The sequence below is a fragment of the Dendrobates tinctorius genome, unplaced genomic scaffold (genome assembly GCF_039654945.1).
Source record: "Dendrobates tinctorius isolate UK_male_01 unplaced genomic scaffold, ASM3965494v1 ptg000035l, whole genome shotgun sequence".
Classification (NCBI taxonomy): Eukaryota; Metazoa; Chordata; class Amphibia; order Anura; family Dendrobatidae; genus Dendrobates; species Dendrobates tinctorius.
This window is the reverse complement of record NW_027361703.1, coordinates 66,448,456-66,468,213: the sequence shown is the minus strand read 5'-3', so window position 1 is coordinate 66,468,213 and position 19,758 is coordinate 66,448,456. Positions and strand designations below refer to the sequence as shown.

At 43.6% G+C, this 19,758-nt stretch overlaps 1 protein-coding gene across 2 annotated transcripts in view; it reads left to right on the top strand.

The window, feature by feature from the left end:
• PRKAR2B (protein kinase cAMP-dependent type II regulatory subunit beta) overlaps positions 1–11,427 on the top strand; it is a 146,335-nt gene extending 134,908 nt beyond the window's left edge. For both annotated transcript variants that reach the window (XM_073573573.1, XM_073573574.1), the window contains exon 11: positions 375–11,427. In XM_073573573.1, coding sequence (XP_073429674.1) covers positions 375–508 — 134 coding nt within the window. In that variant the 3' untranslated portion in view covers positions 509–11,427. The remainder of the gene's footprint in view (positions 1–374) is intronic.
• The last annotated feature ends 8,331 nt before the right edge of the window (positions 11,428–19,758 follow it).

The window sequence follows — 19,758 nt, the reverse complement described above, 5'->3', positions numbered from 1 at the left end:
GTACTTCTGGACAGCACGGTGGCTCAGTGGTTAGCACTGTTGCTTTACAGTGCTGGAGTCCTGGGCTCCAATCGCATGAAGGATAACCTCTATACACAGTTTGTATGTTCTCCCCGTGTTTGCCCGGGTTCTCCGGTTTCCTCCCACACTCCAAAGACATACTGATAGGGAATTTAGATTATGATCCCCAATGGGGACAGTGATGATGTCTGTAAAGCACTGCGGAATATGATGGCGCTATATAAGCAAAGCATAATAATAATTGTCTAGAGAGAAAGAGAAACTTTTTTTTATATATTAAACGAAGTAATATATTTGCCTTGCGACAAAGTACTACTGAGAAATTAGCCACCGTGTCTTTTCCTTTCTCGCAGCCATGGACGTGCAAGCTTTTGAAAGGCTCTTGGGACCCTGTATGGAGATAATGAAAAGGAACATTGCAAATTATGAAGAACAGCTGGTTGCACTGTTCGGAACAAACATGGACATAACTGACCCAAGCTCCTGAGTAACAAAAGCGGCATTGGAGAAGATGGCAAGAGAAAAAAATAGCACAGTTGTGGTCAGTCCACAGAGAATGTGTCTGTTTTTTTTGTGTAGATGCCAAGCATATTCTGTGATTTCCTTTCTTTTTTTTTTTTTTTTTAAACAGAAGCCCCTTAGTGGCAGAAGAGCTTGCAATCCATGACTGCTTTGCAATAGCTTGCTGATCCCACTTAACCTTGTGATATTTAATTTTTTTTTTAAGTTATTAAGCAGGTTTCTCTGTGAGGAAAGTTGTGATTTTCTAGAAAATAGACTTCATTTGCAATTCTTCCTAAAGTAAACAGTTATTCTTAAAAGAATCAGTATATTGATATAGATGGATCAGTGCTGAATCTCCTCCAAGCTGTAGATACTAAGCTAAAGGATCACATCTGCTACTTATAGGGTAATCATCCATAATGGCTTCCCTCCCACGAGGACCTCAGCAGTTCTACTAATCGGGTAGGCTTAGCATGGTTTTGTCCACTGCCTCATTTAGAATGGAAGTCAATGAAACCGTAAGCATGCCACCCCACCGACTACACGCCATTTTCTAGAGTTTATAGAGCGCGTGACTGTACTTTGATTGATATTTACATTGACTCCAGGACAGGATTAATATGGCATCAAAACAACAAAGAATAAACACAAAACTGATATAAATGTTAGCATCCAAGACATGAACACAACGACACATACAAAGAGCAAAAAGAGGATTGTATCCACAGTCATATGTATCATTGACAGAGACAGGAATAAAGGGAATGTCAGCTCCCCCCAATAAAAGTGTGCCAATGGAGGGTCCTGTGTGCCATTATGTCCAAGGTCCTATAAAGAATAGTCGCTCAGCCTGTTATAACTTGATTTTATCTCTTCAGTATTAAATCCACAATTACTTTATAGGACTGAAAGCAAAGTATATCTATGTGTTTCAGACAGGGTCCATGCTATGATTATGGGGCTCTGTCCTACGTGGAAGCAGGCTCCTTTATGATGTCACTAGTTTTAGCTCTGACGCCATGTAAAAACTTCATTAACTACTTACAATAGAGGATTTAGGGGAACACTCAATATTATTATTATTTATTATTATTATAGCACCATTTATTCCATGGCACTTCACATGTGAGGAGGGGTATACATAATAAAAACAAGAACAATAATCATGAACAAAACAAGTCACCGACTGGTACAGGAGGAGCGAGGACCCTGCCCGCGAGAGCTCACAATCTACAAGGGATGGGTGGGGATACGGTAGGTGAGTTGGGAGCTGGTCGTGCAGCGGTATGGTGGAACGAGAGATACTGTAGGGTTACCCATCAAATTATTTTCACCGGAATTCTGGAGTAAAGCTGTTTCAAAGGTTGCAAACTGTTGTGTAAACATTTAGCAATTTTTGGCATTTTCATGCCAGTCCTGGCCACCTCAGGCGATTTTTTGAGAAGTGGATGGAGCGTATACGAGAAAGGGTGTGATCTAGCAGGAACAACACGTTAATCATAAAGTATGCAGCGTAAATGACTGAAATATACTGCGGTGTCCGAGTGGTCTTCATTTGTTGTAGTGGTGAATGGCAGCCGAAAGATGCTCGCCTGTTAATAAACTTGGTGCATCTTACTCCAGCATACTCTTCAACAAGGCTGACATGAAAAACGCCAATCTTGATGAATCGGAGCCAAAGTCAATAAAACTCACATGCGGAAGAAATTGCCATCTACTGTATCTGTAATACATGGACGTGCTACTATCAGTCCCAGTGGATTTTAATCTTTAAATAGCTTTGTATTTTTGTGTATGTCTAAAAGTAATCATGGTATTTAGGGCAACTTACATCTACCTTTATTAACTACTACTATACCCTTGTAAAATAATTATTTTATTTGCTAATTTATTAAGAGCTCTATGGAAAAGTTTCACGTTGCACATGTAAAAGTGAAAAAATAATTTATTATTGAAAAAACAGTCACAATCCATTTGTTTTTGCAAAGTCGCCATTGAGGCCCATAAAAGTATTATGACCTCTGTCATAAACTCCCATTACGATGGAGGGCAATCTGTTCTACCATTACTTATTTTGGTGGTGGAGGAGCAAAGTTTGTCAGAGCAGAAAGCTGGTGCCAGCAGGAGTCTGGTAGGCCCCATATACACTATACTACCAATGTGAGCCAGAAAAAAACAATTAGACTTATCTAGAAAGATATCATGTTTAGAAGCACTTTATATTTTGCATGTTCTATTTACCAAGCCTTGCACTCTAATTGCTTTGACCCACCAGTAGAAAGGATTGTGGGGGACCACTTTCCTTGTATACAGAATATGAGGATGTCTAATTTACAGTGTGGAAAAAAAGTGTTTAGTCAGCCACCAATTGTGCAAGTTCTCCCACTTAAAAAGATGAGAGAGGCCTGTAATTGACATCATAGGTAGACCACAACTATGAGAGTCAAAATGAGAAAACAAACCTAGAAAATCACCTTGTCTGATTTGGCAAGATTTATTTTTCAAATTATGGTGGAAAATAAGTATTTGGTCACCTAAAAACATTCAAGATTTCTGGTTCTCACAGACCTGTAGCTTCTTCTTTAAGAGGCTCCTCTGTCCTCCACTCATTACCTGTAGTAATGGCACCTGTTTGAACTTATCAGTATAAAAGACACCTGTCCACAACCTCAAATTGTCACACTCCAAACTCCACTGTGGTGAAGACCAAAGAGCTGTCAAAGGTCACCAGAAACAAAATTGTAGACAGCCTGAATACATGTGAGGAATGTCTGTTTGTTATCCCCACATGTACTCAGTAGCCGCAAATCATGCAGCTGCGGCGACACAAACTAAATCTCTGAGCACGCCCAAACTACTCGGACATCACCCGAGCATGCTCTGAAATCTCGAGTAACGAGCATACTTGCTCATCACTAAATATACATTTTTGAATGGCCATAGAAAAAAAGAAAAACCTTGCTTGTACAGTTGAGAACCTCAGGGAAGATAAGCCAAAATTAAACATTAATATGAAATAAATTGGGGCACATTTACACTTGTCAAAGTGCGGATTTAGTTTAGTAGCTTGCACTTGTATGTTCTGAGTACGATCGGTAATACAATCGTTCTGTGCGCGTAGACTGCTTACATAGGACAATGTGCTGCCATGAACGATAAATTTTAAGCAAGCAGGGTTGAAAATCAGTTCACCTGACGAACGAGAAAACTGTTTGTAAGGTGAAATGATTGGCATCCTGTTTGAATTTTCTAATTATCATAAAACGAGCATTCCTATGAATATTCGTTCTCAATAATTGTCCTGGAACCCGCTTCGAAAAGTGCAACAAAGCCGCCACGCATAATGCACAGCAATGTAAAAGCAACATTACTGATCAAGTGTTTCGTCTTTCGGTTCTTCCCTTAGCTGCTCCTGGGTTCGGAAACCTTGACGCAGTTAATAGAAGTGATATGCGCATTCTCTAGTTTAATTTATAGATGAGGGAAGCCGCTTCAAGAAAAAGACAGCTGGATTCCTCCTGAGGGGGCTTTGCCTAGGAAAACCCCACCGAGTCCCCCAGCCTCTTATAGATGTCATGCGTCCATAACCTCAGAGCATGTGCAAAAATGTATTTATTTTTTTAAATGGAAGTTTTTAGTATAAACCACATTAGAAATCTCTCCTTGTTTCGGAAGTTGTCGAGGGAGTTTTCCCTTTTCCTGAAGTGTTTTTTTCTTCTGATTTGATGGTGCCCAGTTACAAGCAGATTCTATAAGGAGACGTTTCAAAGAAGTGACATGCACTTTTATTTTTCCTCAAGGCGTTTTCAAAACTTCAAGAAGAGGAAAAAATATGTTCAAACCAGGAACATATGAACATTACGTCATTTTACAATAAATAGGAAGAGTCTTTGAAGCATTTTTTGATCAATTTCACAGATTTTTATTGGAACATGTGCGCATACCACTAGTGTCAGCATTTAAAGGCCGTGTAATTGGCTATATCTGTTCCGAAGAAAGTATTTGGATATCAGGCCACATTAAATTATATATATTTTACTGCTTATCTATTCTATTTCTAAACACTGTTTTTCGGTGATTACTTTGTATCCCCGTTCATACTGCACCCACACACACAAATGATACACAATTTGAAAGGTAAACTTGCCCCCTTCAGCAAGAAAGTAGCCAAACAAATCACACATCCACGATTTGATCACAAAATACAGTTTAAACATTAATTTTCATAAACCTGCAGTAAGGAAAAATGACCTGCAGGTGGCACCACAGTACCCCAAAGCACACTTACAACACATTGATACAAAACTATGTAAAGCAGTCAATACAAGAGAAGATCGTATTCTGCTACAGATGGATCTGGATATGTTGGGAACTTGGGCCGAAAGGTGGCAGATGCAGTTTAACAATGATAAATGTAAGGTTATACACATGGGAAGAAGGAATCAATATCACCATTACACACTGAACGGTAAACCACTGGGTAAATCTGACATGGAGAAGGACTTGGGGATCCTAGTTAATGATAAACTTACCTCGAGCAGCCAGTGCCAGACAGCGGCTGCCAAGGCAAACAGGATCATGGGGTGCATTAAAAGAGGTCTGGATACACATGATGAGAGCATTATACTGCCTCTGTACAAATCTCTGGTTAGACCGCACATGGAGTACTGTGTACAGTTTTGGGTACCGGTGCTCAGGAGGGATATAATGGGACTAGAGCGGGTACAAAGGAGGGCAACAAAATTAATAAAGGGGATGGGGGAACTACAATACCCAGAGAGATTAGCAAAATTAGGATTATTTAGTCTAGATAAAAGACGACTGAGGGGCGATCTAATAACCATGTATAAGTATATAAGGGGACAATACAAATATCTCTCCGAGGATCTGTTTATACCAAGGAAGGTGACGGTCACAAGGGGGCATTCTCTGCGTCTGGAGGAGAAAAGGTTTTTCCACCAACATAGAAGAGGATTCTTTACTGTTAGGGCAGTGAGAATCTGGAATTCCCTGCCTGAGGAGGTGGTGATGGCGAACTCAGTCAAAGGGTTCAAGAGAGGCCTGGATGTCTTCCTGGAGCGTAACAATATTGTATCTTACAGTTATTGTTAGGTTCTTTAGAAGGACGTAGATCTGGGGATTTATTCTGACAGAATTTTAGAGGCTGAACTGGATGGACTAATGTCTTTTTTCGGCCTTACTAACTATGTTACTATGTTGCATTTGTAAACATTCACTGCTTTTTCGCTGATTACTTCGCCCCACACACACGATACACTATTTGAAAGGTAAACTTGCTCCCTTCAGCAAGAAAACAGCCAAAAAAAACACACTGTTAGCGTGGGAGGTTAGGAGCCGGAATCTCCAGGAGTGGACCCTCTGGACCGTGGCAATGAGGGGCCCTGGGCGAGCTGCCAGGTGGAACCGACTCTATACAGGGACCGTTAGGAGCAGGCCCAGGGGTTCAAGTACCACGGTAGCCGGTATCGAGAGGGGTGGCTCAGAATGGACTGGAGTAGGAGTGCAGGACTGCAGCGTAGTAGGTCGGTGATGAAATCCATGGCGATGTTTTCCCAAGGAACCACAGGAACGGGCAACGGAAGCAACATGCCGGACGGAGGTCTTCGTGGCACTTTGTTTTTAGCACAGGATGGACAAGAAGCCACAAAGTCAAGTACATCTTGACGAAGCGTGGGCCACCAATAGTGACGCGTGATAAGATCAAGGGTCTTAGTTACGGCATGGCCGGCCAGTTTGGAGGAGTGTCCCCATAGGAGGACCTTTCACTTGAGGTTCTCAGGCACAAGCGTCTTGCCTGGAGGAGGAGTAAGCCAGTTCACTGGAGCCACTGTGATGATCCTAGTGGGATCAATGATATGCGAAGGTTCCTCTGTGGTTTCATGTGGCTGGAAGACCCTGAACAGGGCGTCGGCTTTCGTATTCTTGTTGCCAGGACGGAAACGGAGCTCGAAGTCAAATCGGGCGAAAAATAAGAACCATCTGGCCTGACGAGGGTTGAGTCTCTGGGCAGACTGGAGATAGGCCAGATTCTTGTGGTCCGAGAAGATGACAAAGGGATGGACAGCTCCTTCCAGAAGGTGACGCCATTCCTCCAAGGCCAACTTGATGGCCAGGAGTTCCCGGAAGATCTCATTGACGAACTTGAAACACCGCCGGAGCATTGTAGAGACCAAAGGGCATGACAAGGTACTCGTAATGGCCGTCTCGAGTGTTGAAAGCGGTCTTCCACTCGTCACCTGCACGGATACGGACCAGATTATAGGCTCCCCTGAAGTCCAGCTTGGAGTAGACCCGAGCCCCTCTGAGATGGTCAAACAGCTCCGGAATGAGTGGAAGAGGGTACCTGTTCTTGATGGTAATTTCATTCAAGCCCTATAGTCAATGCACGGCCGTATAGTTCCGTCCTTCTTTTTGACGAAGAAGAACCCGGCTCCCGCGGGCGAAGAGGATTTCCGTATAAAGACTTTGGTGAGGTTCTCTCGGACGTACTCGGACATGGCGGTGGTCTCTGCGGGAGACGGGGTAGATTCTGCCCCTTGGATGGGTTGAACCGGGAACAAGTTCAATTGGGCAGTAAAACGGCCAGTGTGGAGGAAAGACCTCCCCTTCCTTCTTATCAAAAACATCGGCGTAGGAGCTGTAGGCTGGAGGAAGACCCGGAAGGCCTGGAGGTGAACGAGGAGCGGCCGCCAGGCGGACTGAAGTCAGACAGCGAGCTTGGCATGGGTGCCCCCAGCGGAGTATCTCCCAGAAGACCAGTCGAGAACAGGCTGATGAGTCCTTAACCATGGAAGACCGAGTAGAATGGAGTGAGAGAGCTTAGGTAAAACGTAAAAGGCTATCTTCTCTCGATGTAAGGCTCCAACTTGCAACTCCACTTCTTCAGTGACCAAGGTGACGGTCACCTGTAGCGGTTTGCCATCCACTGTGGCAATCTGGATAGGGTTAGAAAGAGCAACCACGGGAATTTGGTATTTGTCCACCTCTTCAGGTCGAATGAAGTTACCTGCCGAGTCCGAATCCACGTAGGCCACCTTGGACCCACGTCTCTCTCCTGAAACCAAAATCACAGAAATCGTAAGAGGTTGAGAGGGATCATCATCACCTAGGGAGGCCTCTCTTACCTGACCTAGGTGGAATAGTTTCCCTGTCTCTTAGGACAGGAGCGGACATAGTGTGACGAATCACCGCAATAGAGGCACAAACCTTGTGCCCGCTTCTCTCTCTGGCGCAACTCGGCCAACTTTAGGCGATCTATCTGCATGGATTCGACCAAGGAAGAAGAAGAGGACCCGGCCGAACAGGGACTGGCAGAATGGGTGAAAAGGGAAGCTGACCCGGTGGACCTCCTGTCTCTCGCTGACTCCCGAGCGCGCTCTTGGAAGCGTAGGTCAATGCGAGTAGCCAGCGAGATAAGGTCCTCTAATGTGGACGGGGTATCTTGACCTGCAAGTTCGTCTTTTATTTTGCCTGAAAGACCGCGCCAGAATGCCTACCAAAGCTGCATTTTTCCAGCCGAGCTCGGAGCGAAAGCGACTAGCGTACTGTCCGACCGTGAGAGAACCCTGATGTAAGTTAAAAAGTGACTCAGTGAGAGAGGCTAACCGGCCCGGCTCATCGAAGACTCTGTGAAAAGTATCCAGGAAAACCGGGAGACTCGAGACTACAGGGTCGTCACGTTCCCAGAGAGGGTTCACCCAAGACAGGGTCTCTCCCTCCAGATGGGACATGATGAAGGCCACCTTGGCCCGGTCCGAGGGATATTGCTGCGGCAGCCATTCAAAGTGGAGGCTACACTGATTTAAGAACCCCCTACAGAGCTTGGGATCCCCGGTCAAGCGAGGCAGTTTGGCGAGGCGGGGCGTCGGGAGACCTGTAGACGCGGGGAGGTGTCGGGGCTGCAGTGGCAGCCTGGAGGGCCGACAAGCGACTGTCAAAAGAGGCCATGTAAGACAAAATATGGGCTTGAGTATCTTGTTGCTGACCCAGCTCCTGTTGGAGACTGGCCAGCTGAGTGGCATTTCCAGGATCGGCCACCTGCAGGGCCGACAAACGAGTGTCCATAGACTTCATGACCGACATAATGCGTCCCTGATTCTCCCGCAGGAAGAGCAACTCTTTCTGGGTAGCAGTCGTAGTACCGGCGGAGTCCATGGCCTGATCGTACTGTTAGCGTGGGTGGTCAGGAGCTGGAATCTCCAGGAGTGGACCCTCTGGACCGTGGCACCGAGGGGCCCCGGGCGAGCTGCCAGGTGGAACCGACCCCTATACAGGGACCGTTAGGAGCAGGCCCAGGGGTTCAAGTACCACAGTAGCCGGTACTGAGAGGGGCGGCTCAGAATGGACTGGAGTAAGAGTGCGGGACTGCAGCGTAGACTGTAAGGCTGGAGTATGGATAGCTGGATGGAGCAGGAACACCGAAGGCAGGACTGGAGTAGGATGGAACTGGAACACAGGAACAGGACTGGAGTAGGATGGAACAGGAACAGGACTGGAGTAGGATGGAACAGGAACGCTGGAGCAGGACTGCAGTAGGATGGAAGTGGAACACAGGAACAGGACTGGAGTAGGAAGGAACAGGAACGCTGGAGCAGGACTGGAGTAGGACGGAGAATACTGCAGGGAACACGGGAGACAGGGCTGCGAGGCTGCTGCAGGAAACACCGCGGACGGCACCGAGAGGCTGCAGAGAGCACAGGAGGAAGCAGGACCCAGTGTGCAATTTAACACAACGATCAGGCGCCTCCCTCAGGGGGAAGCGGCCTGATATAGCTCCGTCTGGTCTGCCATTGGTCCGAAGGTGCTTCCGGGTCAGGGCACAGCCGGAGTACAAGAAGCAGCAGCGAGCCCATCAGAGGTGACCGCCGTGGCCGTCGGGTGGAGAGAGGCTGCGGCGCGGGAGCGGAGGCCGGCTGCTGCGCGGGAGCGGAGATCGGCCGCGGCGCGGGAGCGGAGGCCGGGTGAGTATGACGGAGCAGTGTAACACACACATTCATGATTTTATCACTAAATAAAATTTAAACATTCATATTTTCATAAACCTACAGAAAGACACAATGACCTGCAGGTGGCACCTCAACCGGAAAACATTTTTTGACCTCTACTGTCTGTGTTCATCAGCTTAAGAAATACATTTACATTTGACCAGCTTTCTTGTGCTGAAATTGCCTGCGCCCCCGACGACCAATGTGCGAAAATTTTGCACGGGCCAAGCTAGTAATGATTTATTTTAAAAGAATTATAAAATATTTGACTAAGGATCCTAAAAACCCTTTTAAAGCTGGCCATGAACATAAGAATAAAATTGTCCAATCCCGATCAGTCAGGTCGGCGACTATTTAATGCATATAGGGCCTCCCAACGCTCCTCAATCCCAAATGTTCAGGGAAAGAAGGACTGGGTATGTTGGATTTCAACATGCCCAATCTTTTGTTCCAGCAGAATAATGCGTATGTTTTTAGTGAAGTTGGTTGAAATAGTCATTGGTCTTGGACAGACTTAATTTGAACATATAGTCAAAATTATTCCACCCTCATTGCAAGTTTGGTTTACTAGAAAAATTGACAAACTTTCTGCTGTTTGCAATAAACCATTCAAAAAAGAACAATTTAAATAGCTCAACACAAAAGAATATATTAAATGGTTTCTTCAAAGTGTGCACAAAAATACAACTTTTATTGACTACTGGAGTCTCAGAATCATCCATCCCTTGCATGACACGCCTCCTTAGTACATCTTTTAGCTATTTTGACCTGCTGAAAATGTGATACTTAGCCAGACACCATCTTCTAGCAGCGTTCCTGAAGAATCTTAGCCCGTTCCTCAGGGGTAATGACTTGTTTGGGGAAAAAGGGGGATAACTTAAACCTTATTGCGATCAATTGTGACAATGACAAATCTAACGTAGCAGAAATTTAGGCCTTCAATAGACCCCCAGCTACTATGGCAGCCCATTGGCACGCCATGCTCACGTTGATTGGTGATAATGGTGCAGTGGCTGTTAGAATTAATATCTGCCACGTTAAAGCCTGAAAGCTAAACTATTACAATGGGAGCAAGGCTACATCAGCTACTCTTAGGCCTCTTTCACACTTCCGTTTTTTACAATCAGTCACAATCCGCCAGGTTTTGAAAAAAAACGGATCCTCAATTTTTTTTTGAGGATCCGTTTTTTTCCCATTGACTTGCATTAATGGCGGATTGTGACGGATTGCTGTCCGTTACATCCGTTTTTTGTGAGGATCCGCCAAAAGTTGCTGTCCGTCACCATCCTCAAAAATTTCAAAACGGAGCTTGTAACGTTTTTTTCTCTGGCGGATCCTGCAAACACTGATTTAACCCGAATTTCTTTCTGGTTGCCGGACAAAAAAAAAAAAAATTCTCTCTCTCTCTCTCTCTCCTCTCTCTCTCTCTCTCTCCTCTCTCTCTCTCTCTCCTCTCTCTCTCTCTCTTCTCTCTCTCTCTCTCTCTCTCTCTCCCCCCTTCCCGGCCAGCGATTCCTTTAAATTTCTTCATTTTCAGGATCCGTCTGAAAACGGATCCTGTGCCATCCGTTCACATCAGTTTACAACGGATCCGCTTGTCCGCCTTTTTGGCGGATTATAACTTGATGCAAAAAACTGAAGTGTGAAAGAGGCCTTAGGTGCCGTCCATGTAACACCCGGGAAATGCACTGTGTGGAGCGAGCGACCGTTGTCAGGAGGTTAAAAATTGCATTTGGTGTTGAATTTGGAGAAGCCACTTGTATTATTAATTTTTAGAAGCCACTTGTATTATTAATTGTGTTCAGTTCTTTAAATTATTCCTGTTTGACTGGTTAATTTCAAACAACAAAAAGTTTGTAAATGTTGCTATTAAATCTATGATGCAATGGGGGTGGAATACTTTGATTGCCGTTCTAGTTATTTGGCATACACTGTACATGGATTAGTAAGTGTTGCACAGAATAAAAGCAAAATGCAGCACAGTGCAGTAGTATGGGGGACACAACAGAGCTGCTGTTCCTTCTCTGTCCGAAATAACAACGGAGCTGCTGTTCCTTCTCTGTCCGAAATAAATGAGTTCATTAGCATCATTTCAGAGATGTGGCAGCAGAACATCAGTAACAAGCTGCAGGAGTCTTCCAGTGACTACATAGGAAAGTAACACCTTTTCTTTGCCTTAGTGTAATTAGTTTGCCGGTAGATGAATAGGCACGTTGCACAAGACTTGTATAGTACAGAGCATGTGCCAGTTTTCTTTCCTATTGTTTTCCATCTCATTTGAGAAATGACCTAGTTCTGTCTTCGCAACGTTCCCATATTATCACATCTGCGTTGTGTCCTAGTGAGCTCTGTCACAGATAATTATATACTTCTTGTCAGGAATCTACCATCTACATAAAACCAAAGTGGGCAGAACGTGAATGCTGACACACAAGCACAGCTGGTCATCATGGCCTTTCACACATCACGCCAACCACATAAGCAGAATCCACCTGATTCATGGCTTAGAGAGCCATATGGTGGCCATCCACTTCTTCTGCCAGTGGACTGCATGTGAAAGATGTTCTGCAGGCCTTCTCTGGTGATATGTATGATAAGTGACTACAAGTAGAGCACTATAAGTATTACAAGACATATTGAACAAATGGCATGTTGATTCTATACATTGGTTGAGATTTAAACAAAACATTGATTCATAAAAGAGTGATGGAAAGAAAACCCTCACAAATAATGGAACAAGTATCTTCACTCAACCTTATAAATGACAAAGACTATTGTAAGTGATGACAATCTCTGCACAGCGCTGCCGAATAGGTCAGTGTTAAATAACCAAGAATTTATCATTTAAATGGTTATCCCCAACTACAGATGGGGGGATCGATTCATGGGACTCCAGTACACTGCCAGGTCAGTAGTCTCTGGCCGCTAGACGGGAGTCTCACGAGTCTCTTACCTTCTGGGATCTCTGGCACGGTTTTTGATTAGCTGGGCTTGTGTGATGTCATCTGTGTGTCATGCCTCAATAATGATGTCACTCTAACCTAATCAAAGCCGCACTGGAGATCCCAGAAGTTAAGATTTGCGAGCCTCCCATTCACCGGCTAAAGATTACTGACCTGGGTAATGGGCCAGAGCCCTGTGAATCGATCCTCCAATCTCTACCCCAACAAATGATTTGTACTGCTGTATTGCCATCCACAGATCCGGCTTGTATACTCCAACAGTGGCTTGGGCTAATCTATTACAGATATTGTTATGTATCATTGACAAGCAGAGGCTTTGGAAATGCTCACATATGTGGAGGCTGAAGGCCACATACACGTCAGTCTATTGTCGGCCAAGCCCGCTGATCTCCTTGCGGCCAGACGACAGACTAATGTGTATGGGACTGCCAATCATATTGTTTCCTCGAGATAAACCGTCATCAGACATGTCATAGAGGACACAGGAGCACTCAGCAGAATGAATGATTAGCTAGACCATCGTTTGGCTGACAACCATCTTATGTGTTTGGGGGCCTCTACTGTCGGATCACTGTTATTTGCCATGTTGGGTGCAGAATTAACTTCCTGCAGATGACAGCATATCTTACAAAGTGTGTGTCACAAGATATTTTATGTGCAGATTTATAAGATGGGTTCATGGGAGAGAAGTCACTGGGACATTCTTACTACAGTAAACTGTGGACCAGAAATCACTGACAGGACATTGTACGTCATAGGTTTCTACTCGCAGATCAAACACCAGTTAAAAATTCGAGTTATTTTTGGTTTTGAGGTTCGCTCAATGCCAACTTGTTGATGCATTTTAGATGCTGAAAAAAAGAAAAGTATTAAAGGTATGCAAGTCAACATATCAAAGGCGCAGAGAAAAAAATGTATGTTTAACTGTCTAGGATGGGGGTAATAATGAATATATACACTCATCAACATTTCAATTGCAACTCCCAAGAAAAAAAGTTGTGGAAATTATTGAAATCACAGGATAGACATGTTAAAAGGAATCTGTCAGCAAGTTTTTATTATGTAATCTGAGGACAGCATGAGGTAGGGGTTAAAATACTGAACTCAACAATGTGTCACATGGCCGGCTGCCTGGTGTTGTTTAATTAGACATTAAGGATTATTCGCATCACCAAAATCATATCCTAATATGTAGTAGGTGTAATAATAAAAATATTAGCAAATACCCTCAATTAGAAAAGTAGTATAGTTTTTCTGATTTGCTATGTCTCTTTCCTCATGTGCAGTCATTGCAGCACCTGTAGTTACAACCACTAGCAACTGGCTAACTACAGTAACTGCCTTCTGTGATAAGCAGCTCACTGTCTATAGACCTTGTATATGCAGAGCCTGGTGTGGGCGGGGTTAGCTTTCTCAGCTCTGCTGCATTGCTAAATCTAAAAACTCTGTCAGAACGGCTGCACCCAGTAAACTAAGTGATACATTGTTGGATTCAGGGTCTCTTTGCCTACATCATGCTGCTTTCAGATGAGGTAGCAAAACATGGTGACAGATTCCCTTTAACGATTTGCAAATGATGAAAATATGGAAACCTTTTCTAAACATCTTGATTTATTCAGTATGAGCACCACACACTGAAACACACCCACTTACATGCCTTGGCATGCTATTGATGAGGTTACTAATGGTTGTTTAAGGAATGTTTTGCCATGATGAATGCACTTGGGCACACAAAATATCAAGATTGCTGCTGGCAGCTCCCTTTTCCAAATTTGGACCAATAAAGTCACAGATGTGCTCGATGGGAGATAAACCTGGCGACGTTGCAGGCCATGGTAGCACGTTTCTGACACACATGATGCTCACAGTAGAATGAGCAAAATGTAGCTTGTCATTGTGTTGAAAAATGGTTCCTGAGACACTTTGGAGAAATGGCTGCACTCCTGGTAACATGAACAAATCAATGTAAAGCTGGGCATTTAGTGTACCTGGAACAAAGACTAGAGGTGTGCAGCTGCTGTACATTATGCCATCCCACAACATAATGCCACGAGTAGGACTAGTGTGATGTTACCTTGTGAAGGAATAATCCAAGCATGTCCATATGGTCTCCAAAAAATGTCTGGCTATCAGTGCATCTGAGACAAAAAAGGGACACCCCACTGAAGAGGATAGTCCTCCATCGCTCCATTCCTGACTCTGGTCTCAATTTGGAGACCACATGGGCAATGCCATGAAGAGGTCTTCACGAGGCAATCTCATACTGGTCCTACTGGGATTATGATGTGACGTGACATAATGTAAAGCAGCCGGCCCCATCAAATTTTCATTCATTTGGCGGTAGAACGAGTGGTACGGCCATTTCTCCAAAGTGTCCAAGGATTGGTATCAAGTGTGTGTGTGTGTATGTATATATATATATATATATATATATATATATACAGTGCTTTGCGAAAGTATTCGGCCCCCTGGAACTTTTCAACCTTTTCCCACATATCATGCTTCAAACATAAAGATACCAAATGTAAATTTTTGGTGAAGAATCAACAACAAGTGGAACACAATTGTGAAGTTGAACAAAATTTATTGGTTATTTAAAATTTTTGTAGAAATTCAAAAACTGAAAAGTGGGGCGTGTAATATTATTCAGCCCCCTTAAGTAAATACTTTGTTGCGCCACCTTTTGCTGTGATTACAGCTGCAAGTTGCTTGGGGTATGTCTCTATCAGTTTTGTACATCGAGAGACTGAAATTCTTACCCATTCTTCCTTGGCAAACAGCTCAAGCTCAGTGAGGTTTGATGGAGATCGTTTGTGAACAGCAGTTTTCAGCTCTTTCCACAGATTCTTGATTGGATTCAGGTCTGGACTTTGACTTGGCCATTCTAACACCTGGATACGTTTATTTGTGAACCATTCCATTGTAGATTTTGCTTTATGTTTGGGATCATTGTCTTGTTGGAAGACAAATCTCCGTCCCAGTCTCAGATCTTTTGCAGACTCCAACAGGCAACAGGTTTTCTTCAAGAATGGTCCTGTATTTGGCTCCATCCATCTTCCCATCAACTTTAACCATCTTCCCTGTCCCTGCTGAAGAAAACAGGCCCAAACCATGACACTACCACCACCATGTTTGACAGTGGCGATGGTGTGTTCAGGGTGATGAGCTGTGTTGCCTTTACGCCAAACATATCGTTTGGCATTGTTGCCAAAAAGTTAGATTTTGCTTTCCTCTGACCGAGCACCTTCTTCCACATGTTTGGTGTGTCTCCCAGGTGGCTTGTTGCAAACTTTAAACAACACTTTTTATGGATATCTTTGAGAAATGGCTTTCTTCTTGCCACTCTTCCATAAAGGCCAGATTTGTGCAGTGTACGACTGATTGTTGTCCTATGGACAGACTGTCCCACCTCAGCTGTAGATCTCTGCAGTTCATCCAGAGTGATCATGGGCCTCTTGGCTGCATCTCTGATCAGTCTTCTCCATGTTTGAGATGAAAGTTTAGAGGGACGGCCGGGTCTTGGTAGATTTGCAGTGGTATGATACTCCTTCCATTTCAATATGATCGCTTGCACAGTGCTCCTTGGGATGTTTAAAGTTTTGGAAATTATTTTGTATCCAAATCCGGCTTTAAACTTCTCCACAACAGTATCACGGACCTGTCTGTTGTGGTCCTTGGTCTTCATGATGCTCTCTGTGCTTCAGACAGAACCCTGAGACTATCACAGAGCAGGTGCATTTATACGGAGACTTGTTTACACACAGGTGGTTTATATTTATCATCATTAGTCATTTAGGACAACACTGGATGATTCAGAGATCCACAATGAACTTCTGGATTGAGTTTGCTGTACTGAAAGTAAAGGGGCCGAATAATAGTGCACGCCCCACTTTTCAGTTTTTGCATTTCCACAAAAATTTAAAATAACCAATAAATTTTATTCAACTTCCTAATTGTGTCCCACTTGTTGTTAATTCTTCACCAAAAATTTACATTTGGTATCTTATTGTTTGAAGCATGATATGTAGGAAAAGGTTGAAAAGTTCCAGGGGGCCGAATACTTTCACAAGGCACTTTATATATATGTAGGCTACCAAAAATATGTGGATTTTTGTGTTCAACCCACAAAGACTTTTATGTGTAATTTGGTATATAAAATTGATAGCTGGACTGGATGACATGTTATAAGTTTTGTGGATGTGCCACAGCAATCACTTATATGTTAATATTAACTGCACTAAATTTTTCACATAAATAGTTATGGGTATAAGAATAATGTAAAGGTGGAATATTGTAGTAACGTTGTTAAATCATCTAGACTGCTATTGGTAGGTGCCTGGAGCTGCCACATATCAAGGGTGGAGCCGGTCTAGGTGGCGGGACACAATCACTGTCATGATGTATAATGTAATAATCTCCCTTCGATGATATAGGAAGTCACAGTTTTACCTATGATTTTTATTTCCAGACACTTTTATTCATCATAAATATGATTTTTTGGCAAGCATATGGTAAAACGCAGTAAATACCAAAGTCAAACGCTTACCTCTGGACCCCATGGCAGTAGTTATTCAATTATGGAAGTTGGTTTGCGATCATAAATGTAAGTTATTTGACAAGTATATAAAGCCATTAGAAAACTTCTAAAATATGTGACGTGGCCTCAGCCTCATGGAACTATGACGGCAGCTACGTAACAGCCACACCGCAGACCCCTGCCGCTCTCTTGCCACAGCCCCTGCCTTGGGACTCTGAAAAATTGTCTTTTTTCCTTATGCCTTGACACTCCTATTGAGTATGGTTTGAGAAAGACCTAGGTATGGGTCGAAACGTAACCGTGTAATCCGTGTAATACTCATGTTTGGAATCTGATCTTTGTTTGCGGTGTTTTTTCACTTTTTTTGATTAATTGAAAAAATAAATAAAAATCATAATAATTCCTTTAATGACTCTGATGCAAGTGACATTCATTTTTGAGTGCGACTGTCTACCCATTGACTTCTACCTGTGGTATATCCACGTTCAGTCAGCACCTCCTCCTACAGCACGAGTGCGCGTCTTTATTTTTTCTACTAGGCAGCTACGTAATGTCAGGGCATCACTTAAGGTGGTAATTCAATACTTTGAAAGGCTTCTATTTTAGCACACATCAATTTGTTGTAAAGTACAGTACATTCCATCTTAATTCAATTTTTTTAAATATCAGCAGCTATGTAAGGGCCCCGTCACACATAGCGATCTCGCTAGTGACATCGCTGCTGAGTCACAAGTTTTGTGACGTAACAGCAATCTCACCAGCGAGATCGATGTGTGTGACAGCGATCAGCGACCGGCCCCCTTGCCGGTATCGCTGTATGAAAGCCCTGGACATTTTTTTGGTCGCTGGTCTCCTGCTGGCCAGCACGCATCGCTGCGTGTGACAGGTGGGAGACCAGCGATCAGCTGGTAACTAAGGTAAACGCACGTCCCTTAGACACCCGATGTGTACCTTAGTTACCAGCTCCCTGCATCAGCACGCTGGTAACTAACGAACCCAGCGACGCCGCGCGCTCGGCGTTGTGCTGATCACTGGTGAAGCTGTCTGTTTGACAGCTCACCAGCGATCACATAGCGACTTACCAGCGATACGGACACGTTGATATCGTTGTCGGGATCGCTGGTGAGTCGCTATGTGTGACTCCAGTTTTAGTGTATGTGTCACATCCGTTCAGCGGTCCACAGGGCATGGATGTGGGTGTCCGTTGTGTTCTCAGCTCAGGATGAGTATAACCAAGGACTACAAATTGGGAACATTAACTGCTTTCAGATGCTAACAACAATGCACTTTGAATTCATATCATGAAATTGTTTTTCATTGGTAAATTGCTTTAAGATCCACCTTTGAGGGAAGGAGTACATTATTCATTTGTAGACGTGACATTTACTTGTCTACACTAGTACAAAGTGAAAGAAAGACATTCACCTGTTACCTAAAAGCAGGTAGGTGGGAAATCATCTACTTAAGCCCTCGTTCACACTATCAGTATTTGGTCAGTATTTTACATCAGTATGTGTAAGCCAAAACCAGGAGTGGAACAGTCAGAGGGAACGTATAATAGAAACACGTCACCACTTCTGGATTTATCACCCACTCCTGACTTTGGCTTACAAATACTGACCAAATACTCAACGTGTGAACATGATCTTAAAGTACAAGTCTATAGTACTCTCCATACGGAGTCCTGTTATATTATAACTGTTCTATAAAAAATACTTTGCCTAATGCATTAGTGCTAATAGTGAAGTTACCAACAGAAACTTTTTGTTTTCCAATCTGTTCTAATATCCATTCATTGCGCACCTATGCTCTTTACAGATTGTATCTGTCCTGGAAAAGATGACAATGGGGTGCAGAATATTAGCCCACACAAAGCCAAGCGAGTGACGGAATAAGCGTTGTTACAATTGTTAGCTTCTCAATCTCTACACTAAGAGACTAGAAACGTAATAACTGATCCATCGATTCATATGCCTATTAGAAATACTGTATATTATAGCCCTCAATTTCTGTTTATTATAGTGCATCTGTGCATTAAAAAAATGTGTGTACCGGATTACAGGAGTATTATGCCTCTCACCATAACGAAGAATTTTCACTATCATTCATAAATATCTATAAATAAACAGCACTTTTATTATAGAACCTTTGCTATTGTGTTTTCATCTATAAAAATGTCCTTTTTCTTTCCCGGTTCACAAGGCAGATAAATCTTGTGAGGCTGCAGTCACCACTCCAATCCAGGGGCGGACATACCATGGGGGCAACCTGTGCAGCCGCATAGGGGCCCACTTCTACCTGAAAAGCAGGTGGAATTGTGCATTATGATGAGCTGTTAGCCTGCACAGAGGCTGTAGTATTTTTCTTGCCTCCGTTTGTCTGTGTCCACTCTTGCACCACTCAGTGCATAGTGAGGGGCGACTGTAACCACGTTTCGGCACTGACTGACAGCTGGCTCTGTACTGATGCGCTCCTGAGCTGGCTGTCAGTCAGTGTGCCAGGGCATCGTTACAGACGCCGGTCACTATGGACTGAGCTGTGTCTGAAGCTGTGCTTCTATTACTTTAAGGCCACGTTCACACATTCAGTATTTGGTAAATTTTTTAACTCAGAAATTGTAAGCCAAAACCTTGTGAGGAACAATCAGAGGAAAAGTATAAAAGAAACTCGTGACCACTTCTGTATTTTTCTCCCACTCCTGGTTTTGGCTTACAAATAGTGATGTAAA